The 26,530-nt window shown below is 35.8% G+C and overlaps 1 protein-coding gene across 1 annotated transcript in view; it reads right to left on the bottom strand.

The window, feature by feature from the left end:
- The window catches only part of ITFG1 (integrin alpha FG-GAP repeat containing 1), a 266,617-nt gene that overhangs the window by 94,298 nt on the left and 145,789 nt on the right, over positions 1-26,530 (bottom strand). The window contains exons 11-12 of the mRNA XM_005608247.4: positions 4,785-4,935; positions 3,226-3,334 (exon numbers count right to left, since the gene is read on the bottom strand). Coding sequence (XP_005608304.3) covers positions 3,226-3,334; positions 4,785-4,935 — 260 coding nt within the window. The remainder of the gene's footprint in view (positions 1-3,225; positions 3,335-4,784; positions 4,936-26,530) is intronic.

The raw sequence follows: 26,530 nt of genomic DNA on the forward strand, positions 1-26,530 counted from the left end.
AGCCAATCAATCTGTGCCTCAAAAAGTAGCCGGTCATTTGTCTAACATATGTCCTGAATGCCTCCTCTTATGCCAGGCCCTGAGTTAGGTACTGGGGAATCACAGACAAATAAGACATAGACACTAACCCCCAAGCTGCTTAGACTATCACAATATACTCGGAGAGAAAGATGGTAAGCAAATGACCTAAATAAATACATTATTTCAGAGTGCTTCTCAAATATCCTGGGATGGATGGAGGCAGGGAGGGGAGACGATTATGTGTGACACTAAAATATATGGGAACTAAGAGCGTGCTGTCATCACAAAGGACGATGATTCTAGTGATCCAAGGGCACAGAGCAGATGTTGAGATGTTTGCTTTTGTTGAATCTCCCGTTGGCAACCAAAGCCTGCCTTAGTCAATGGCTGTACTTAGTATTTATCGGAAGGGATCAAATTCCAAACTGTTACTCCAACAGCCTTGTATCAATTAAATGAATCGAACCAGGTTTTTCTAATTACATATACATTTAGGGTTGCTAAGTTTTAAGGATTCCTAGTCTTCTTATCTGGAAAATTAAAAGTTCAAGGAAAACCACTGAGAAAAAAACACACTTCAAACTAAAGAAGCTAATAGCATACCAAATATATAGAATATTTAAATTTTTTTTAGCTGTAAAACAGTCAAATAATACCTCCTTCAAATGGCAAAGAGAAGGAGAGAGTCACATGGATAAAAACTATAGAAATGGTTAGACTCATAATATCTATTCTGTGGCTGCAACAGTAATGAAGACAAGAGTTACTCCTAGTTCATTCAAGTAAGAGTGAATTTGCTGGTTAGAAAGAATTAGATTTTCTGCCATTTTTATTTCTCAAATAAATCTCCCAATAATCTTTCATTATTCTGTTGCTTTTCTGTGTTCAGCTACTTGTACCCATTTCAAAATGGTAATATTTATATGAAATACATGTCATCTCATTAACAGATGAACTGATGTGACTGTCTTGATGTCAACTATAATAAGAGTAACCCAAAAAGTTACCTTCCAACACCAAATCATGATAAAGCACTCAGCATACTAGAAATAGGGGAAACGTCCTTAACAGAAAACAGAGTATCTACAAAACATCCACAGCTAACATCATACTTAATGGTGCAAGACGGAATGCTTTCCCCCTAAGATCAGAAACAACACAAGATGTCCACTCTTACCAATCTTATTCAACACAGTGATGGAAATTCCAGCCAGAAAGAAAAAGAAAAAAAAAAGGCATACATTTTAAAGGAAGAAATAAAACGGTCCCTTTTTGCAGATGAGCTGATTGTCCACGTAGAAAATTGCATGCAATCTAAAAAAACCTCCTAGAACCAATAAGTGAGTTGAGCAAGGTTGCATTATACAAGATCAACACACAAAAATCAATTGCATTTCTATATACTAAAACAAACATGTGGAAACCAAACTTAAAAACACAGTAACACATAACTTCAAAAAAATAAAATACTTAGGGATACAGTTAATAAAACATGTGCAGGGTCTCTATGATGAACATGGGTGGCAGGTGGAGGACATGACTAGCATGGTTGGCAACAGGTAACAATGAACAAATAGGTAAATATATTGAGGAAAATGGGAGCTGAGTTTCTCAGTGCTAGCAAAGATATCTACAAACAGAAAAGATTAGAAAGAACCCTTGAAATGTGATGTTGGATTAGAAATGGAAGTTAACGGTATGAATTCATGGTTTTATAGGATATGTATATGCATGTGTGTGTGTGTGTGTGTGTGTGTGTATAAATAATATAGATGTGTGTATTTGTGTGTTGTATCTGAGTGAAGCCATACTTGTATTTCCTAGCTCTGTCCATTGAGAGAACCTAGAAGAAAGGACAACCCAGTAGCAACCAGCACAATGACTATGCAAAACTTGGTTTTTAAATATTAACCTCTACTAAAAGAAAGCAGGGCTCCTTGGAAAAAGATCCACTTCTACACTTAGGGCAAGGGAGGTAAAGGATGAATCTGGTGTACCTTGCTATGCCAGAAAACATGTCAAAAAGATATAGCAGCCAACCTAAAGGAGCTCCTACTGCCTCCATAGGGAACAATTTGAAAATTAAAAGATTTTATTTATTAAATAAAATATGAATACACAGATCTATACTGATAAATGAATACATAAATATATGGGAGAGAAGTGAAAGATCTTCTTTTTTCTTTTTTTTCTTAAAGATTGGCACCTGAGCTAACATCTGTTGCCAATCTTTTCTTTTTCTTTCTTCTTCTCCCCAAAGCTCCCCAGTACATAGTTGTATATTCTAGTTGTAGGTCCTTCTGGTTGTGTTATGTGGGATGCCACCTCAACATGGCCTGATGAGTAGTGCCATGTGCATGCCCAGGATCCAAACTGGTGAAACCTTGGGCCACTGAAGTGGAGTGCATGAACTTAACCACTCGGCCATGGGGCCAGCCCTGAAAGATCTTCTTATGGTAGAATGCCAACTAATAAATGTAGAAGGAATGTTGGAAATAGACAACATTCTTTGACAACTATCATATTGGTTGATTTAGGCAGAAGCGGGCAATGGACTCTGGCTAGTAGGTAGAGATTTGAGGAGGAAAAAGATTAAAGTAGTATCAGAATACCTCTCCAAAAAACACTAATCAATTACAAGGAGGAACATATTGAATTTAAGCTGGATAAACCTGGTGGTCATCAAGATGACCAGATGATCAAGGTCAACAACATGGTGGCAGGGCAGGTCAACATCACACTTCCTGCTTCCTGACATAATGCATGGAGAAGTGCACAGCATTGGTTCTGCAATTCTGTAAGGGGAATTTCTGCAAAGAACGGACGACCTGAGTCGGGTAATGAGGAAAGAGGGTTATCTTACAGAATGTAAGCCCTGTATTCTTTCAAACTGATAAGAACATGAAAAAGAACTGTTCCAGATTGAAGAAGTCTGCAAAGATATGACAATTAAATGCAATAGGTATTCCTGGACAGAATCCTGGACCAGAAAGAAAAAAGTCATTGTTGGGATAGTTGCTGAAATTTGAACAGGGTCTGAGCACAGGACGGTAGCGTTGTATTGAAGTTGATTTCCTGATTTGGAGAGTCGTAAATAGGTTATGTAGGAGTGTGCCTCACTCTTTGGAAAATTTGTGTTAACAGAGAGAGAATACAAACTTAAGGTTAATATTTAATAATAAAATATATAAAACAAATACTCACCAATAACTTTCACAAAATAAGCATCTGCTTCAAAGTTATTTTTTAGTGTATGGATAGCAAAATCATTCTTTGTATATCCTTTACTCAGTACTATAATGTCCAAGATTCCCTGGAAAAAAACATAAAAAAGGTAAGAAGAAACTACTCAACTGACTGAGAAAAAATGATGAAAAAGCATGGCATGTTTATCATGTAAATATAAACCTTATTTATTCAATTCAACATTCAAAATATATAAAAAGTTGAATAGTAAAATATAAATAAAATGAAAAAATCTGTAATTTTAATCTCTGGAGATAATTGTTAGCATTTTAACATATTTCCTTCCATTCGTATTTGCATGAATTTTTATAGGCCTATGATATGGACTGCCAAACCATTTCCAAACATCAGAGAAAGAAGAGTATCTTTTCATCTGTCCTGGCTACTACAGCATATTATCATTTTCTTTTTCCTAAAAAACGGGGAAGCTTTGCTAATTTTATCAGTGGGAAAAAAAGGTGTGTTCATTTCCATTCCATTGACTCTTAATGAGGTTGATCATTTATGGTATTTTTTCAAATGTTAGCCACTTGTGTTTTTTCTCTAAATTGACTATGTTCTGTTTTTCCAGAGGGAATTTTTGGTGACTTATATCAGTTTGTATAAACCCTTTTTTATATTAAGGATATTAATTATTTGACTCTTTCATAGCAACTTTATTTCCCAGATTTAAAAACAATTTTAAATTTCATTTATGATTTTTTTATGTACAGAAATTAAAAATTGATCTGTAGTCAATTCTCTTGATTTTTTCCTGGTGATATTTTTGCCAATTAATTTTATGCTTGGAAACTGCTAATAAAAAGTGAAATAATATAAGATTTTGTAGCAGAGAGACAGAAGAAAATAAGGACCTGCATAATTCATATAATTGAAAATTGGCCTCTTATAAAAAACAAAAGAAAATAAAAAACGGGGTTGAGGCAGACATAAATGTCCTGATGGATATTTAACTTTTTAAAATACTCAAGTTATTTTACAAGGATATACTGTGATACATTAACTCTGGAATTTAACACATTTTTATTAGAATTTATTATTTTTCTGAGTGGTAGACTGGCTTTTCACATTAGAAAGGTGGAAACCTGGGCCCTGAGTGCCTTTCACAAGGGCACCTGGCACATGAAGACAGAGTCACAAGAATCTGTCCTCTAGTTCACAAAGTTAAAAGAGAGCACTGAACTCATGCTCCTTGCTCTTTGCAGGGTCTTTGCCTGTTGGCTGTGCTTTTGTCTACTGATGCACATGTACATTTGGCAGTCTCAGAAGATGATTCTCTAGAGGTTTAATCTAAATAAGCACAAAATGAGATAAAGGCATTTTCATATTTCACTGTACTGATCAGCCAATGGTGTCAATAAATTTGTTCCCTCTGCCATTTAACGTAAAAGGGGCTTGCTTTAACTCATTTGCTTTCATTATCTCGTCTACATTTCCTGGTCAAACAGGGTGTAGCGAAAGTGAGATGAGGTAGCTGGCAATTAGAAGCCAAACACACAGGAGAGCTCTGTACTCACATCTTCGTAAATGTCAAAGAAGGTGGCAACCACGGCGTCCCTGATTTGATTTAGGTCCATCAGCTCCCAGTAGACTCTAAACATACGATGTGCCCCTTCGCAGCTTGCATTATTACAAGGGACGTTCTCCAGTAAAAAGGCCTGCTGATTGCTGTAAGACAAAGGAAAGGCTTTTAGTTAATATAACACGTCAGTGTTGTGTGGCATCAGCTGTGCTGTTTCCTAGAATCAAAGAGATGGTAAATGGTATATAGTGAAATGATATTTACAAACTCCACATCTTATTGATTACTGTACTGTGTCATAAAAAACTTAAATTGTTGGCTATCTTTTGTCAGCCTTTGGCAAAAATCCTCTGAGGCTAGTTGGCTGCTGGCCTCTCTCTCCTCATGTGGAGTTTCCAAGTCCCTATCTCCTTCCTCCCTTGCTGCTCTACAGCGATCAGCCCTGTGTTCCATGACTGTGTTCCTGGACCCTGTCATTATCCCTTTAGATGTGTATAACTCCTCAAGTGAATATCTGCATTTTAACTGGAGACCCCTCATATCCCCAAGTCTTGTAAACCCAAAGCAGTGAATCCATAATGACAGAATTTCAGCTTCCCAGCCAGGCAGTAGAATAGACATTGCTGGGCACCCTTCAGATAAAAGCAGCGTTGTATTTGTATAGCTCTCAAGTCCTCCCTCTTGAATCCTACTCTGCAGACAGAGAGTTTATGAACTTAGATTTTGGAGCCAGATTACACGGATTCAAACCCTGGCTCTGTCATTTAGAAGCTCTGTGACCTTAAGCAAGTTATTTAACCTCCTGAAGACTCAGATCCTTATTTGTAAATTGAGTAATGAGAATACTTATATTATAGGATTGTTGCAACAATGAAATGAAATACTGAATGCAAAGTACTTGGAATAATTCCTGTTATCCTGTTAGCTCTCAGGAGAAGTGTTTGTACTATCGTCCTTCTTATTTATGTAGTGCAACATCATGCCATGTAAAAAGATTTCCTTTAGAGATAGAAGTAACTTTGGTAAATAGTGTAGTTTTATGTAATGGCTTCCATTTATAGGCATTTTCCAAGAAATACATTCCTTCATTTTCCTCTATGTACATAGAAAATAACAGGCTAACTGGCTTAAATTTCATTACATTCAATTTTCTCTAATAATTATTTAAAAAAAAACGATAAAGACAGATTTCTTTTTTTCCACATGAAAATATTACTCTGGGTCTGGGCAATTTGGAAAAGAAAAAAAAGTCCTATTATAAGATAGGAAAATTTCTAAGTGTTCAATATAGTAAGGATACCTATGTACAAAATATTCAATTTGCATGATGTACTAAATATATGATTGACTTTTCTAGATAAAAAAATTCCAACACAAACAGTTTATAACAACAATTCTTTACCAAAGAAAAACACCTCCCAGGTTCTAACATTTACCTGGAAAACTTTGAGGTGACTTTGCTTAAGACCTAACACACAACAGTATTCTTTCACTAGAAGCAATGATTTCTTGTCTCCTGTCTAATAACTGATGCTTAAATTCTAATTTGTAATATTCTTTCCTGGAAATTTACCCTTTCCAGGAAATTTTTTTTATTAAGATTATGATAGATTACAACCTTGTGAGATTTCAGTTGTACATTATTGTTAGTAATTTTGTGGGTACACCACTTCACCCTTTGTGCCCTCCCTCCACCCCCCCTTTTCCCTGGTAACCACGGATCGGTTCTCCTATAAGTAAGGTCATATAGAATTCGACTTTCTCTGTCTGGCTTATTTCGCTTAACGTAATACCCTCAAGGTCCATTCATGTTGATGCGAATGGAACAATCTGGTCCTTTTTTATGGCTGAGTAGTATTCCATTGTGTATATATACCACATCTTCTTTATCCAGTTGTCAGTTTCTGGGCATTTAGGTTGGTTCCACGTCTTGGCTATTGTAAATAATGCTGCGATGAACATAGGGGTGCATGGGATTCTTGATTTCAGGTTCTTAGGATAGATACCCAGTAGTGGGATAGCTGGGTCATAGGGTATTTCTATTTTTAACTTTTTGAGAAATCTCCATACTGTTTTCCATAGTGGCTGCACTAGTTTGCATTCCCACCAACAGTGTATGAGGGTTCCTTTTTCTCCACAACCTCTCCAACATTTGTCACTTTTGGTTTTGGATATTTTTGCCAATCTAATGGGTGTAAGGTGATATCTTAGTGTAGTTTTGATTTGCATTTCCCTGATGATTAGCGATGATGAACATCTTTTCATGTGTCTATTGGCCATACTTATATCTTCTTTGGAGAAATGTCTGTTCATGTCCTCTGCCCATTTTTTGATCGGGTTGTTTGTTTTTTTGTTGTTAAGCTGTGTGAGTTCTTTGTATATTATGGATATTAATCCTTTGTCGGATAAGTAGCTTGTAAATATTTTTTCCCAATGAGTGGGCTGTTTTTTTGTTTCAATCCTGTTTTCCCTTGCTTTGAAGAAACTCTTTAGTCTGATGAAGTCCCATTTGTTTATTCTTTCTATTGTTTCCCTCATCTGAGGAGTTACAGTGTTTTCCAGGAAATTTTTAGCTAAACAATTTTACTACATATTTCACAGAAATGAAGAACACTCTATTTTGTTATTAGGATATTATATGGAAGCAGGGCAACAGGTGGCGAAGGCAGCCTTCCAATGGTCTCCTACAGGCAAGGCCCGCACTGGCCAGCCCTCTGAGTGGGTGTGTGCTGCCGCTTTCCCTGTAAAGGGGAATGTGTGCATCTCATTACCATATTATAACTCGGACCACAATTTCAAATTCACAATGTACAACCTAGAACAAGAACTTTAATTGCAGTTGTGCAATTTAAAATATTTTAATTTTGATATGAGTTTGTAAAGATTATAAATGCCATGTGCCATGGTTCTCGTCTCACTGCTCACTAACTAGCTTAGTCTTGCACTGTGGAACTTGGGGTCTGTAAAATTTCAGTTCTTTTAAGTTCTACTGAGCTCTACAGCTAGAGCCCAACACTTAGCTTTAAAAATAAAATTCCATTTAAACCTAGGAAGGAAGAACCTTGATTGATCTGGCTTGGAGACCCATGGGGAGAAATAATCTTGCTTCTTTTTTTTGTTTTATTTTTGAGGAAGATTAGCCCTGAGCTAACATCCAATGCTAATCCTCCTCTTTTTGCTGAGTAAGACTGGCCCAGAGCTAACATCTGTGCTCATCTTCCTCTATTTTATATGTGGGACGCCTGCCACAGCATGGCTTGATGAGCAGTGTGTAGATCCGTGACAATGACCAAACCAGCGAACCTGGGCTGCCAAAGAGGAGCATGTGAACGTAACTGCTACGCTGCCATTAGGCCGGCCCCCAATCTTGCTTCTTTTGAGTCTGTTTCACTATGTGTTCTTGGCAATTACAACCAATATATCTTTTTTAAGATTGTTTTTTCAAAACTATGTCACAAGTTGTAAAATTCAAGTAAGGGAGACATTTAAAAAGTTGAAATCCTTCCTTTCCGGAGATAACTATTGTTAAAGATTTGATGTGCATCTTTCTAAACCTTCTTCTAGGAATGTACAAATATATGAGTACCCATATCATTAAGAAAACACCCAATTGGGTTTTACAACATATTTTTCTGTAACTTTTTTCTTTCCATTCAATAATCTAGCATACACATGGGGGAAAGGCATATAGTCTGAATGGGGACTTTTGATATCTGTTTTGAAAATTCTCCCCAGAGAAGTTGTACCCATTTATATCTCTCAGCAGCAGCCCATCAAATTGCCTGTTTCCCCACACACTCATTCTTTTCAACGGCTACTCTACTATATGGCTAAGCCATCGTTCATTTTAACACCATGTTATTGACAGTCAGGTTATCTTCAATTGTTCTCCACTACAAACACACACACAGACACACACACACACACACACGTAAAAGTCATTTTTCCTTGGGAATTTGTAAAACGATTTCCAGACGACAGTCATCTGGGCAAAGGATATGTATATTTTAAATACCAACAGGTAAAGCTAAATGGCCTTCTAAAAAATGCACCAATTAATACTTCTAGTAGTGTACGAGCACATCCTTCTTCATATTTTGCCAATATTAGTATCACTGCCTCTTATTTTTGCCAGTTGGGTAGCTTAAAAAATGATCTCATTCTCCTGATTACGACAGAAGCTGAGAATTACTTTTCCATTTATCGGCTATTCGTGTTTCTTCTGAGAATTGGCACAGATTTCTGTTTATTGATTGATTTTTTAGGACATCTCTGATTGTTATGGACATTAGCCCCCTACTTGTTGTTATCATATCCTTATTTGTAAAATGGGGGTGGAAATTACCTCAAATGGCTGTTCTAAGGATTAAATGAGAAAATACATGGTAAAGCATTTAGTATAGTGCCTGGTACTAGCACAGCACAGCGTCAATATCTGCTATTATTATTATTATTATATATGCTGTTACTATTACTCCAATATGTTGCAAAAATTTTGCCCCATCCTTTTGTTTTTAAAATTTATGGTGTCCTTCAAGAGAAGGTTTATAATATTTATATAGCCATTTATAACAATATTTTTCTTTATGGCGCATAAGAAATGTCAAAGGAAGTCCATCAGGCAGATGGAAAATAACACCAAATGAATATCTACAGTTACAGAAAGAAATGCAAAGCAGTGAAAATGTTACATATGTAGGCAGACACAAAAGATATTTTTTATTATTTAAACCTCTTTAAAGATAATTGATAATTAAACAACAGAGTGTGGTATTAACAATATAAGTAGATGTAAAATGTGTGAAATAATAGCACAAAGGCCAGGAGGGGAGAAACAGAAATACGCTTATGCTGTAAGGTTCTTAAACTATAAGTGAAGTGGTACAATATTGTTTGAAGATAGACTAGGGTAAGTTAAAGATGCATCCCCTAAAATAACTAGATTTACAGTTAATATGTTAGCAAAAAAGATAAAATGGAATAATGAAAGATGCTCAACTAATTTAAATGAAAGCAGAAAGAGGAAAAAGACAACAAAGAAGAAAATAAATAACAAGACCCTAGACTTAAAACCTGACCATATCAATATTGACATGAAATAAAAAGGCACAGATTGTCAGCTTAGATTAAAAAGACCAAACTATATGCTGTGGCTTTCTGAAAGAAATCCACCTTAAATATAAAGACACAAATAGCAATTTGCAAATCATGTATCTGATAAGAGACTTGTATCTAGAATATATAAAAAACTCTCATAAATCAGTAATAAAAAGACAATCCATTTTCAAAAATGGACTGAAGAGACATTTCTCCAATGAAGAGAAACAAACGGCCAACATGCATATATACGCTCAACATAATTAGCCAACAATGAAGTCCAAATCAAAATCACAATGAGAAACCACTTCACATCCACTAAAATGGCTATACTAAAAAAAGACAGATGACAAGTGTTGGTGCAACGTGGAGAAATTGGAACCCTTACATATTTTTGAGGGACATGTAAAATGGTACAGGTGCTTTGGAAGACAGTCTGCAAGTTCCTCAACAACCCGATCAAAAAATGGGCACAGGATACGAACAGATATTTTTCAAAAGAAGATATACAGATGGCCAGTAGGCACATGAAAAGATGTTTAACATCACTAATCATTAAGGAAATGCAAATCAAAACTACTATGAGACATTACCCCGTGCTCGTCAGAATGGCTATTAAAAAAGACAAGAAATAACAAGTGTTGGAAAGGATAGGGAGAAAAGAGAACCCTCGTACACTGCTGGTGGGAATGCAAACTGGTGCAGCCACTATGGAAAACAGTATGGAGATTTCCCAAAACATTAAAAATAGACACACCATATGGTCGAGTTATTCCACTTCTGGGTATTTATCCAAAGAACACGAAAACAACTAATCCGACAAGATATATGCACCCCTATGTTCATTGCAGCATTATTCACAATAGCTAAGACTTGTAGGCAACCCAAGTGCCAATTGACGGATGAATGGATAAAGAAGTGATATATATATATATATATATACACACACACAATGGAGTACTACTCAGCCATAAAAAAGACAAAATTATGCTATTTGATACAACACGGATGGACATTAGGGGTATTATGCTAAGCAAAACAAGTCAGAGAAAAACAAATACCATATAATTTCACTAATATGTGGAAGATAAACAAACACACACATAGATAAGCAGAACAGATTGGTAGTTAATAGACAGGAAGGTGGCAGGGGGAGGGTGAAAGGGGTAAAGGGGCACATGTGATGGTGACTGATGGAAACTAGACTTTTGGTGGTGAACACAATGCAGTCTATACAGAAGCTGAAATATAGTACTGTAAACCTGAAATTTACACAATGTTATAAACCAATGTGACCTTAATAAAATAAAAAAGAAATGAAATACTTAGGTATCTGACAAAAGATGTACAAGACCTGAGCAATGAAAACTATAACACACTGCTCAGAAAATTAAAGACCAAAAATAAAATAAAAGGATACACACACACACAGTGTTCATGGATCCAAAGACTCAACATAGTTGTCATTATCTTCATATTGATTTACAGATTCAATCAAAATCTCAGTAGATGTTTTTTTCTTGCAGAAATTGACAAACTCATCCTAGAATTCAGAGAAAATGCCCAGGATGAACTTTTTCAAAATTAAGTACTTCTGAGCTTTGAAAGACATTGTTCAATGAAGAGACAAGTCAGTGATGAGATAAAATATTTGCAAAAAACATATCTAATAAAGAATATGTATATAAAGAACTTTCAAAACTCAATAATGAGAAAAGAAATATCCCAAATAAAAGGTGGGCAAAAGACTTGAGCAGACACTTCACCAAAGAAGATGTGTGAGAGCCAAATAATCAAATAAAAAGATATTCAAAAATCATCAATTACAGAAATAATCAAAATTAAAACTACAAAGAGTTACATTACAAACAAAATAGCTAAAATTAAAGAAGACTAACCATACCAATGTTGAAGAAAATGTGAAGCAAGTGGAACTGTTTGGCATTTTCTTAAAAAGTTAAACATATACCTTCCAAAAACGCAGCCATTCCATTCCCAGGTTTACCCGAAGCAAATGAAAGCTTATGTCCAGACAATGACTTTTACAGGAATGTTCATGGCAGATTATTTGTAATAACTGGATCTGATAAAAACTCAAATGTCCATCAATATATAAATGGGCATAATAAGCAAATTGTGATATATCCATACAATGGAATAGTCCTCAGCTATAATAAGCAATGAACTAAAGATACATATAACGACATGGATGAATCTCAGTATTATAATGCTGAGTGAAGGAATCTAAACATAAAAAAGCAGATATTGCGTGATTCCATTTGCATAAAATAGCAGAAAATGCAATCTAACCTACAGTGTCAGAAAGCAGACTGGCGCTTGCCTGTGGGATGAGGAGCAGGTGGAAGGAGGAGAACGGCAGACTACAAAGGGTTAAAAAGACACTTCTGTGGGTGATGGATATCTTATCCTTATCTTGACTGCAGTGATATTTTCATAGGTGGTATATGTCAAAATTTATCAATGTACATACCTGAAAGATACACAGTTTACTCTATGTCAATTAAACCTCAACAAAGCTGTTAAAAATATATGGTACCCCTTCATAAGAAAAACATCAAAAACACAAGCAACAAAAGAAAAAATAAACTTGACATCATCAAAATGAAAAACATCTGTGCTTCAAAGGACAGCATCAAGAAAATGAAAAGACAACCCAAAGCATGGGAGAAAATTTTTGCAAATCATTATATCTGACAAGGGACTTGTATCTAGAATATACAAAGAATTCTTACATCTCAATAATAAAAAGACAAATAACTCAATTTTAAAAATGAGCAAAGGATCTCAACAGACGATTATCCAAGAAAGATACACAAATGGCCAATAATTACATAAAAGGAAGCTCAGCATCATTTACTCATCAGGAAACTGCAAACCACAACAAGATAATACTTCATTCCCATTAGGATGGCTACAACAGAAAAGACAGGTAATAACTAACGCTGCTGAGCATGCGGAAAAACTGGACCCCTCATACATAGCTGACTGGAATGTAAAATGGTGCAGCTGCTTTGGAAAACAGTCCGGCAGTCCCTCAAATGGTTAAACATAGCGTTCCATTCCTAAGTATTTTCCGCTCCTACGTAAATCTCAAGAGAAACGAAAACATGTCCTCACAAAAACTTGTATGTGAATGTTCACAGCAGTATGATTCAAAATAGCCAAAAAGTAGAAACAACCCAAACATCTATCAACTGATAGAAAATGTGGTATATCTCTACAACGGAGTATACTCACCAACAGAAAGAAATGAAGTACTGATACAAGCTACCATACGGACGAACCTTGAAAACATTACGCTAAATCAAACAGCCAGTTATAGAGTACCGTGTATTGTTTGATTACATTTACATAAAACGGCCAGAAACGGCAAAACTACAGAGACAGAGAGTAGATGAGTGGTTTGCTAGGGCTGGTGAGATTGGAGAGTGATAGCTAAGGTGAGTGGGGCTTCTTTCTAGCGTAATGAAAATGTTCTAAAATTGATTGTGGTGATGGATGCACAACTGTGTGAATATACTAAAAGCCACTGAATTGTATATGGTAAATGGTTGAACTGTATGGTGTGTGAATTATATCTTAAAAAAGCTGTTAATAAAAAAACAGAAGTAATTGCAGAAAATTTTAAGTGACAAGAAAACCCCATGGGAAATGCTTAAGTGACATAACATGTAAAATGCATGTATCAAATGCCTCTTCTCTGAGTAGGCCAGTATTTAAAGACCTAGCGTGCAGCCTTTTTAGGCTGGTTTTAATTTCTCTTCAAAGGCTATAAACTAAGTGTTGTTTCTCGGTACACTACCACTTGACAAAGTTTGGGTTATTCTAGGTTAATATGCTATGTGTATCTGTCTTATTTCTCGTTAAGAAAGGTAGCTGATGGATCATTTAACTTGAAGTTTGATTTTCTCCCTGGCTGATCTTAGAGCTTGTGTGTCCACTTTAGTCATTTCTATCTCCAGTGAGTTGTGCTCTTCTAGATTGTCCTTAACTCTCTTCCTCTTAATTCCCCAATTTCATTATCAGCCTAGGCTCAAATTGAAGGAGAAGAGCTTCAATTTGGGGATATGTCTATCTTTCTGTGTAAACCTTAGAAAGGCAGTTTTACACACAGAAGAAAAACAAATTAAGAAGAAACACAAGTCAGTCCATTAGGAATCTTCTAAAAATGAAACAGTTTTTGTTTGAATTGATGCTTTAAAACCCATGCTGCCAGCTATTGGTAAATGCAGAATTCTCAGCCAAGCTAATATAACAAAATAAAACTTCCACTTTGAAATACTAAAAATTACTGAAGTGTTTCTGTAATACAGACTACTGACAATTAGAAATGTTCAAAAAGGTGATAAACTTGATATCCAGAATAAATTTCATTTGAGCTCTGGGCAAAAGCAATACATTTATTCCCTAGACAGTATCTAGGATTTAAGATTCAGTTGGTGGTAAATATTTCTTGAATAAAAGGAGGAGGCTAGCCATCTTTTGTAGAACAAGGCCAACTGAAAGGCAAAACTTAGATGAAAGACTGGATGCTAAAAGGTCCTGTCAAATAACTGGTTAGAAAAGATTTTGTCAGGTTTTAATTTATCTTTATTCAAAGGTATTCCTTACATTGGCCAATTTGGTAGCCTCTCCAACACTTTCTTTCCAGGGATTATAATATGTTTTTTATTATGTAAAATGAAATATAACAGTCATTTATTTGTTAGTTGGATAATGGTATAAACAGGATATTCAGACTTTAGAGTGAGAAATTCAGGGACATACCACAACTTATAAAGTACACATGCAGAAGGAACAAAGATTGGTTAGGAAATTACACTCATTCTCGTTCAGTTGTTAATCACTGTAGGATGCAGTCATGAGTTGGATAAGGGGAAAGGGAGAGAAGCAATGATGAAAGAGACATGGAAATGAAGGCCAATGTCCACATTTCCGGTTTGAGTTATGGGGTGAATGATGGCACACCACCTGAGATACACAGTACACTAAGAACAGGCTTAGGAGAGAGAAGACACTTTTAAGTTTGGGGTGACACAGGTAGAGCATCCAGGGGAAGTTATATACACAAGTGTGAGGCCCAGATACAGTGATTTCAAAGTCCTAAGCTTACCAGTGGCTATAAAATAGCCAAAGTAGATGGAGAACAACCAGAGTGAGGACAAAGGGATGAGAATGGAACCCTCAGAAACAGCAACGTTTAAGGTGGCCAAGATGAAAAGGAGTTCTCAGAGGAGACGGTAAAGGAACAGTTAGAGAGGATACAGAGGGAACTAGAAGAGTTTTAGGAGTAAATTATCAATAGCCAAATATAGGCAAGAATCTGGTGACATGAAGACTGTGACGTGTCCACGGGATTTGCCAGTTACAAGTCTCCGGGAGTGAATGAGAGGTTTAGTAGGGTGGAGTGGGTTGAAGCCAGACTGGCAGATTAACGGTGAATTTGAGGTAACAAAGTAAAGACAGCTGTCCAGAGTCACAATTTTTTTTTTTTAAAGTTTGGGGAGACTTGCATATATTTAAATCAAGAGTGGAATGAGAATATTTTGAAGGCAAAGGAGAGGGGATAATTGATGCAGCAAGATCCAGATGATAGAGGCAGAAGTGAAATGGAGAGGGTTTCATGTAGAGACAGAGAAATCAAGGAGGAAATTGTTACAATAATTCAGGGTAAGGAGGAAGTGACTTCAGCTGGGGATGTGGCAGGATTATGGAAAAGAAGACTGAAAATCACATTATTAAAACGGATTGTACTTGCTTGGGGGAGAAGAGTCAATGGTAATTTAACCCTTCTAGGCTCTAATGATTGGGCCTCTTTGTAGTAAACAGGAAAACCAGGAGAAAGAGTCGGATTTGAAGAGAGGGGAAGGTATGATTAAGTTTGGTTTTAGACAAGGCAACTTTGAGGAGATGGTCGGACATCCACACGGCAGAGAACACACGGTTTGAGATAAAGATCTGGGAGTTATTCACCTAGAAGTTAAGACAACTTGTGCTGTAAATCTGAATGAAATAGCTGAGGGACGAAATAAAGGAAAAACTAGCAATAGCTGAAGATTCTACCTTGTGGAATGTCCTCAGGGAGCAGAGAAAAGACTTAAAACTAAAACAACAAGTTAGAAGCATGAAAATACGTATCTCACAGTGAGAGAGAGAAAATTGTGTCATCTGACATTAGAAATGACTTTTTTGAATATGTGAACTTTAGCTAAATATGACATCTTCCCATGTGATTTGTTTTTTTTTGTGAGGAAGATTGTCGCTGAGCTAACATCTGTGCTAATCTTCCTCTATTTTATGTGGGATGCCCCCACGGTGTGGCTTGATGTGTGGTGCTAGGTCTGTGCCCAGGATCCAACCTGCAAACTCTGGACCGCTGAAGCAGAGTGCACAAACTTAATCACTGTGCCACAGGCTGGCCCCCCAATGTGAGTTTTTTGAGTTATGCTATAAGCCAGTCTAAGCACTCAATAATTGAAGATTGCTTAAATTGACATAATGGAATATTTTACAATTACTAAAATGATATCATAAAAGTAATATTACTGACATAAAATTGTTCATAATATGTTAAGTGAAAAAAGCAGGTCCTAAAACAGTACTAATGGTACGATCTTGTTTTGCAATACAAACAGAACATCACAAAGAACTCATAAACACACTCATGAGCACACAGAGGCCAACAGACTCTGACTCTGAGGACGGTCACCTACTTCTCTGGGCAGCCTAGTGAGACACATCACAAGGCCCAGAGCAGTCCTGCACTGCTGCACAAGAAAAGACTGAGTGCAACCAGTTGATATGACTCATTTTATAAAAGAATAATCCGAGAACACACACAAATCTTGTGTCCTCAAGCCAGCTCCTTGTGATGTCCATACTTATTTCAATGTTGCTGCTCACAGTATTTTTGTGATTCCTCTTTGAGGATGCCTTCAGAAGCTGCTGGGTCTTCTGATATCCTCAGTGATGGAAACCTTCAATGTGAGCAGCAAATGTGAACTTAAGTGTTATGGCTAAGTTAAGTAAATAGGCTGGTCAGTACAACATTTGTACAAAATCAAAGTATATATTAAGCAGTGAGACTTACGTGAGTCTGACTCTTTAAATGGCTTATTTTTATTGAGATATAATTCATATACCATAAAATTCACCATTTTAATGTGTTGAATTTAGCAGTTTTTGGTATATTCACAAGGTTGTACAACCATCACCATTATTAAATTCCAGATTATTTTCATAACCCTCATATGAAATCCCATATCCATTAGCAGTCACTCCCCATACAATTTACAGAAGAATTTCTAAAGTGTTTTAAATACTACTAGAGAAATACCTATTCTACTAAGGTGACTCTTGCGGAGAACTGATTCATCTGTATATATTATTTTTAGATAAATATCATCATATTCATTTATAATTGGAAATACTAGTGAAATTCAATCAAGGAAAACAAATTGTTTTCTCACCAGCCATATTTTGTTTTTACATCATATTCTAAGACCACCTTCTATGAAATATTCATTCGTTCATGAAAGCTATGAAATCCTATGTACTTGAATACCTGTGAGACAAAATAACTAAGCATATTTAAGTTTCAATTTTATCTTCTTGGGAAAAGCTTGACAACATGCTGAGTTAAGGTAATTATGTATCTTAAAAAAAAGGGTATTATCCCATTAATGAAAATACATTAAAATAAGATCAAACCAGGAATGCATACATAATCACCTATTAAACCCTTTACTAAGTAGAGGCCAAAACATTTAGGTAATTAACTGAAACTCTGAAACAAAAAGCAGATGTAATAGAATTAGTGCTTCTGTAAAACTGGAAACTTTTTCCTCGTCAGGTCCTTCTTGGCCTTGAGTGACCCTAAGTCAATTTAAGATTTGAGTTCATCATCCTAAATTACTTTCTACCATTACTTGAAGATGAGATAAAACTCTCTGTTCTTGGGGTAACAACGGCCTCAAAAATGCCAAGTAATGGCACACTTACGACAATGAAAATTTATAGAAAATATCACTAATAAATCATGACTCCTCTGTTAGGATACTCATGCTAACAAATAATAAGTTGTTGAAGATGTAGAAAGACTGGAACTACAAGCGGGAAAGACCATGAGTTCAACTTACATTCTGTGGGAAAAAAGCCCTGGTAAGTCTGTTTGAATACCCCAGCTATAATGTAAGAGGAGATTGAATTCAGTCAGTCCATGACTCCTCCTCCACTCTTTAGAAGTCTACTTCAAACTCTATGGCATATGAAAAATGACAGTTATGCACCAGTCTGCCTCACTTTGGTGTTCTACTTAGTCTTATATTCACTTATTGAGAAGGGAGGGAAGGAGTTTCTAAGACCTATGAACAACAGCATTTTAAAAGCTTGGCTAACGTGGATTTTATCTATCAGATTTCTGTTATTATTACAGTTTCCCTTGCTTGGATTCATGTTCACAAATTTTTTGCTAAATTTCCCACATGTGCCTGAGCATCTATCAATCTGTTATTCTACTCTGTTTAGTTGACACTAGTTGTACACTTCCTTAAAGGTCTTAGAATGAAAAATATATCTTCTTGGAATGTGAGAATCCCAGGTCACTCCCTTGTTACTAAATTTCTGCAACTGCTGTTTTTGTATTGCAAAGGGCACCATTTTTGAAAGGCCAATTATGGGCCTAAGAAAAATACTAGCAAGTAAATACACAAATATAGGTATTTTCAAAATATGGTACACTTTACATGCGAGTTGCATCTTACACAAGTATAGGTGCTCAAGCCAGTAAGGTGAAAATCATGTACATATTGGAGTTGATCCATATGCATTTGAATTCAACTCTATGTATAATGCTTGGCACACTGTGAGAGAATAATATATAATCTGTTGTTTAATAACTCCAGAAGTATAGTAAAAAGGCTAGAGAATTGTATTTTCATACGTATTCTCTATTTCACTTCTCAGTATATATTATATGTATAGGGAGGTTTATACAAATCCATACATAAATTTTTTAACTTATGGGTGATTTAATAGATTTTTAAGAGTAATTTTGCCATTTTTAGATTGATTTTGCAACCTAAACTGTGATTCAGCCATACACCAAAATGCAACAGTGATCATCTCTGGGTGATGTGATTATGGGTGATTTTAATGAATTTTTTCATTTATACTTCTAAATTTCTACAATTTGTGTTTATTAGAAAAACATAAATATACTACACCATATTTTCATTCTTATTAAATCATGCCAGCTTCTGTTATATATTAAAAAATAAATGACTCTTTTGAATAAAAACATAATGTGTGGTCACGAACAAGTCAGTGATGCCAGATAACACCATTACTAGTCATCATTGTAATGAAAGTCCTGGCCAATGCAATGAGAGCAGAAGAAAGAAGTGTTATAACAATCATATAGTAAGAGATCTAACTATCCTTAATTTCAAATGAAGTGAGTATATACATGGAAAATCCAAGAGAATATACAAACTATTAGAATAAGAGTATAAAGCAAGATTGGTGAATACAAGATCCACATATCAAAACAACAGTCTTCTCACATACCAATAACAATCATTAGAAAATTAACAGAAAAATCTCATTCATAGCAACAACAAAATCTCCATGTTATCAAGGAGTAATCTAATGAAAGATACTTCATTAGGAGTTTTATGAAGATAATGACAAAACAATGACAAAATGTTTACTAAAAAATATTTAAAGAAATCATGAACTAGAAGATTCAACATAATAATATACCAACTCCTCACAAATTAATCTTTAAATACAATTTAATGAAATCAATCAAAGGTCCAACAGAGGTTTTCTTGGTCAAATAACAAAAATTAATTCTAAAATTTATGAACAAAGGGACAAGAATAGTCAAGATAATTCTAAAGGAAAAGGTTATGAGGGAGATTTTCTCTACCAAATATGAAAACTTATGTTAGAGCTATAATAATTAACACAACATCAAATCAATACACAGACTGACAAACAAGATAAGTCACCAGAATAGAAGGTAGCATTACAATCAGTGGGGAAAAAATAGAGAACAAAGGCGGCATTACAATCGGTGGAGAAAAAACAGACAATTCGATAAACACAGGGACAATTAGCTATCCAAGAAGAAAAGAATATAATCAAATCCCTTTGATGTAATATACAGAAGCAGATTTTATGGGGGCCAGCCTGCTGGTGTAGCGGTTAAGTTCATACATTCCACTTTGGTGGCCCAGGGTTCGTTGGTTTGGATCCCGGGTGCGGACATGGCACTGCTTGTCAGGCCATGCTGTGGCAGGCATCCCACATACAAAGCAGAGGAAGATGGGCACAGATGTTAGCTCAGGGTCAATCTTCCTCAGCAAAAAGAGGAGGATTGGCAGCAGATGTCAGCTCAGAGGCTAATCCTCCTCCTCAAAAAAAAATCTGCTCAAAAACAGATTTTAGGTAGATTAAAAGTCTAGATGTGAAAAGGAAAAATTTAAAACTTTTATGATAAAATACAGGAAAGTATTGTTATGACCACAAGACATATCGGTATTACCAAAACAAGATTAAGAAAGTTTAATCTGTATTTATTCTACGTATGTATTTCTGATATTAAATTAGATATAATGATCTCTATTCTCTGTAATTTTTTGTCACATGAGAAGAGTCTGTGTGTGCCAGTGGTTATCATTAACATTGTGGTAGCTTACATGCAATGATATATAAAAACATTCTAGATCATATATTCAATTGAGCTACATAGGACATAAAAAAGATAAAATTATGTTAAAACCAGTTTTTTTTTAAAACTGATTCTTTTATTTTTAAGATTGGCACCTGAGCTAACAACTGTTGCCAATCTTTTTTCTTTTTTAAGATTGGCAGCTAAGCTAACAACTGTTGCCAATCTTTTTTTTTTTCTTTCTGCTTTTTCTCCCCAAATCCCCCCAGCACATAGTCGTATATATTTTAGTTGCGGGTCCTTCTAACTGTGGCATGTGGGACGCCGCCTCAACGTGGCCTGATGAGTGGTGCCATGTCCACACCCAGGATCCGAACCAGCGAAACCCTGGGCCCCCGTAGCGGAGTGCGCAAACTTAACCACTTGGCCACAGGGCTGGCCCCCAAAACCAGTTTTCTTATTTTATTAGAAATACAACCCAGGGGCCGGCTCCGTGGCCGAGTGGTTAAGTTCGCGCGCTCTGCTGTGCCGGTCCAGGGTTCGGATCCTGGGCGCGGACATGGCACCGCTCGTCAGGCCACGTTGAGGGGGCGTCCCACATCCCACAACTAGAAGGACCTGCAACTAAGATATACAACTATGTATCAGGGGGGTTTGGGAAATAAAGCAGAAAAAAAAAAAAAAAAGATTGGCAACAGTTGTTAGCTCAGGTGCCAATCCTTAAAAAAAAAAAAAAAAGAAAGAAATACAACCCATGCATTTTTATTTCCAAATTATGAAAATATATTTACAATGAACATAATAGCTGGAAATTTAAAGAGAAAATTAGATATTGGCTATTTTAATATGCAGTTTTAAATGGTAACAACATATGAAATTAAATTTATAATCACAAATTTGAATTTTCAGGTTGTTAAGAATGAGATGACTTAGTCCAAACCTGCGCTATCTAATACAGTAGCCACTAGGTTACATGTGGCTACTAAGCAACTGAAGTGTGGCTGGACCAAATTCAGATGTGCTGTAGTGTAAAATACACAGTAGATTTTGAAGAATTAGTACACATACATAAAATACATACTTCAATAAAACTATACTTTGAAGAATATGCTATCTATATTTCTTATTCTGCAAGAGATGGTTGCATGTGACGTGCAGGCATATTTATTTTAGCTCATAGATTTGGGAGGGAGCTGATGTTTCCAGTTCAAGCTCAGAATTGCCTCTAGCCAGTGAGGCACACCTTTAAAGTATGTCACAAAATTATATATAATGAATAAGGTAGGAGAAATTTGTTTCAACTTTATACCAAATATTTATTTAAATATCTTCATCTCTTTGTTTCCTGATACTCTTAACTGTATAAAAGGGAGCTAAAGTTTACATCCATCCATTCGCAGGTCCTGAGTACTGTTTCTAGTCTTTGTTTAAAGCAAACAAATTTATTTAAGAGAGATTACAAATGAAGATTCTGTTCATAAAAGTGGCAGTGCATAATACATATTTTCATGTAAAAACAGAGATACAAAGATGAGAGGGCAACACAAGATTCACAGAGGTCTCAGTTATGTCTGAAGGATGTGATGCAAACATAACAAGGAGTCAGGACTTCTTAGGGCGGTGGAGGCCTGCAGGATGAATGGAAGAAGTCATTTACAAACGTTTCTTTCCAGACAACAGAACTGGCTTAGTCAGTCTGGTTCAGGAACAGACCAGGCAAGTAGTGCTGTTTCACTCCCTATTTCAGACGGCAGAGCATTATGCACAAACGCCCAGGGCCCAGACGTGATGGGAGAGAGACTGACAAAAGAGGAGGAAGGAGAGGAAGGCAGACCTGTTTTCCTACCTCTGCCTGGACAGCGATTTGGCTGCCATTCTTTCACAGGCCTGTCACACTCAGGCTTAGATAAAAAATACTTGTGCATAGAAAAAAGTTGTGAAACGGATATTCTGGAATACTTGACGCTGCTATTGCAGGGAAAAACCAGAAGTGGCAATGAGGAAGAAAGGCAAGTGACATCACATGTGAGGAGAAAATCACTTAGCAACGAGAGTAGAAATAGTGATTATCAGCTAATAGGAATTAAGATCACACTAAGTATTACTCATTGACAGCACAGCTATGTACAATCTACGAAAAGAAAGTAACTTAAGAAATAGTGAATATTTATGAAACCTTGAAATTCTCACATTTCTTGTTTATTCCAAATTTAACCCTCATGAAAACTTAGAAACCAGGCTACATTCTGAATCTTGTTATTTTTTTACTGTTGAGTTTAGAATTCTTTATATATTATGGACACAAGTCCTCTTTGAATATGAGACTTGCAAGTATTTTCTCCTAGTCTGTGGGTTTTTTTTTTTAAATCCCCTTCACAATGTTTTTTGCAGAAGTAAAAGGTTTGAATTTTGATAAAGATAAAATTTTCAATTTATTTTGTTTACTAGGACTATGTTTTTGACGTCATGTCTAAGAACTCTTCAATTAACTCTAGGTCACAAAGATTTTCTGTTTTCTTCCAAAAGTTTTATACTTTTACATTTGACATTTAAGTTTGTGTTCCATTTTGAGTTCGTTTTTGTATACGGTGTGAAGTTTAAGTTGAGGTGCTTCTTTTTTGCCTATGCATGTACCATTGTTCCACTACTTTTATTGAGAAGACCATCATTTCACCACTGAGAGAGCTTTGCCAATACCACACTATCTTGACCACTGTAGCTATATGGTAAAGTCTTCAACTCAGGTAGTGTGATTCCTACAATTTTATTCTTCTTTCTCAAAATTGATTTAGCTATTCTAGTTCTTTTGTCTTTCTACATAAATTATAAAAATCAGTTTGTGTATATCTACAAAAAATCCTACTGGATTTTGATAGGAATGACATTAAATCTACAGAGGAGAAGGAACAATATGTTTGCTGAGTTAAGTTTTCCAATTCAGAATGTGGTAGTCTCTTCATTCACTCGTCTTTGATTTCTTTCATCAGCATTTTGGAGTTACTGGCATACAGATACAAGTTTTATTTATACTTAAACATCTCATTTTTCTATTTTAACCTGTATTGTGTTATTAATTTCTATTCCCAATTGTTTTGCCAGTACATAGAATAAGATTGATTTGTGCATTGATCTCGTATCCTGCAATCTTCCCAAATTCACTTATTAGTTCTACTACTTTTTTTCCTACATTCTTTGAAATTTCTATACAATCAAATCATCTGAAATAGAGGAAGTCTGATTTCTTCCTTTCCAATTTTCTTGTATTTTATTTTCTTGCCTTACAGTACTGTGTAAGATTTCCAGTACTATGTTTAGTAAGAGTGGTGAGAATATACACACTTGCCTTGTTTTCAGTCTTAAGGAGAAAGCAATAGTTTGTTTTTCACCATTAAGTATAAGATTAGCTGTAGATTTTTTTGTAGTTCTTTATCAAGTTGATGAAATTCCGTGTATTCCCATACTTATGAAAGTTTTTATCATGAATGGATGTTGAATTTTGTCAGATGACTTTTCTGTGTTAATTGATATGATTTTGTCCTTTAATTTAGAGTATTAAATGGAAGAATATGATGATTTTTGAATATTAAACTAATCTTGCATTCATAGAGTAAACTCTCCTTGGTAGTGGTCGTCTCAAAAGAATTTATGTGGCATAATAGGAAATACATTTGATCTTTGTCCCTAGCTCCTGGCACTAAGCTCTTAAAATTCTAGGAATTTCTTGTTGACAGAAGTGTCTTTTGGTATTCAAAACAAATCCCTTTCAACCATATCTGAATTTATGCTAATGAGGTGACTTGTTGGGCCCCTCAACAGCTTCAGGATGAGGGTCAGATGCCAGAGAGACCAAGCAAGCCTTGGAACCTCTCGGGAGAGGAGAGGGACAGGAGCTGGAGTTCCATCACCAAAGGCCGATGCTTTAACCAATCGTGCCTCACAATGAAACCTCCATAGAACTCCTAAACAACAGGGCTCAGGAGGCTTCCAGGTTGGTGAACACATCCATGTGCCATTAGGGTGGTGTGCATCAACTCCACAGGGACAGGGGCTCCCAAGCTTAGGACTCTTTCGGATGTTGACCTATGTACCTCTTCATCTGGCTATTCATTTCCATCTTTTATAATAAACTGTAATAGTAAGTACAACATTTTCATGAGTTCTGTAAGTGGTTCTCTCAAATTATCAAACCTGAAAGGCGGGACTGTGGGAACCCCTGAATTTGCAGCCATGTCAGACGAAAGTGCAGGTGGCCTGGAGAGCTGGACTTGCAAGTGGAATCTGGAGTGAGGGCATTCTTGTGGGCCTAAACCCTTAAACCTGTGGAATTTGACACCAGTTCCGGGCAGTTAGTATTAGAACAGGATTGAATTGGTGGGCACCCAATAAGTGTCGGAGAATCAGAGAGATTCAGTTTGCTAATACTTTGGCAATTTTGTTTCTCTTCAGGAAAAATACTGGTCTGTGGTTTTCTTTTTGTACTCTGTGTGATTTGATATGAAGGTAATGCAGGCCTTTTAAAATGAGCTGAGTTGAGAAGAGTTTGTTCATTGTCTGTTTTCTGGAAGAGATTATGTAGAATTGAAATTATTTCTTCTTTAAATGTTTGGTAGACCCTTTCAGTGAAACTATTTGGGTCTAGAGATTTCTTTTTCAGAAGGTATCTACCAAAATAATTAATTTTTAAAATAGTTATATGATGGTTCATATTATCTATTTCACTTTGGGTGAATTTTGGTATTTTGTGGTTTCAAGGTCCATTGCATTTAAACTGTCAGTTTATGCATGTAGAGTTGTTTGCAGTAGACTTTTATCCTTTAAAAGTCTGTGAGGTCTGCAGTGATATCCTCTTTGTCACTTATTGGTACTTTTTATCTTCTTCCTTTTTTTCTTTGTCAGTTCTGCTAGAAGTTTAGCAATTATTGTTCTTTTCAAACAACCAGCTTTTGATTCGACTTTGTTTATTGTTTCTCTATTTTTAATTTCATTGAATTCTTCTTTTATCTGTATTATTTCCTTCCTTCTGAATGCTTTGAATTTATTTTGCTTTCTTTTTCTAGATTATTGATTTGATACAGCTATTCTCTTCTTCTCTTTTTTTAAAAAGATTTTATGTATGTATGTATGTATGTATCCTTCTTCTTCCCAAAGGCCCCCAGTTCATAGTTGTATATTTTAGTTGTGGGTCCTTCTAGTTGTGGCATGTGGGATGCCACCATCCCACACGGTTTGACGAGCAGTGCTATGTCTGCGCCCAGGATCTGAACTGGTGAAACCCTGGGCTGCTGAAGCAGAGTGCGAGAACTGAACCACTCGGCCATGGGGCTGGCTGCTATCCTTTTCTAATGTAAATATTTAGTGCTAGAAATTTTCTCCCAAGAACTGCTTTATCTGTATCCCACAGAGTTGGATATAGTCTTGCCTCATTTTCATTTAGTTCAATTATCTTAAAATTTTCCTTGAGACTTTCTACCCACATATGATTTAGATTGTGTTGTTTAATTTCCAAGTGTTTAGAGACTTTCCTGTTATCTTTTACTGATTTTCAGTTTAATTGCAGTAATATATTGTACAGGTAAATTCGTTAAGGTTTGTTTTATCTTGATAAATGTTCCATGTGCTGTTGCTGGGTGGAGCGCTCTGTAAATGTGAATTAGATCTTTTTGGTTAATAGTGTTGCTTAGTTCTTTTAAATCTTGCTGACTTTTTGTTTAGTGGTTCTATTATTTGAGGGGGTACTGATGTCTCCAACTATATTTGTGGATTTGTCTGTTTCTCTTCTCAGTCCTATTAATTTTTGCTTCACTTATTTGGAGCTCTGTTGTTTGATCATACACATTTAGGACTGCAATATCTTCTTGGTGAATTAACCCTCCTATAATCATGTAATATCACTCTTTGTCTCTGGTAATTTTCTTTGCTCTGAAGTCTACTTTACTGATATTAAAATA

This window comes from Equus caballus, chromosome 3, assembly GCF_041296265.1.
Source record: "Equus caballus isolate H_3958 breed thoroughbred chromosome 3, TB-T2T, whole genome shotgun sequence".
Taxonomy (NCBI): domain Eukaryota; kingdom Metazoa; phylum Chordata; class Mammalia; order Perissodactyla; family Equidae; genus Equus; species Equus caballus.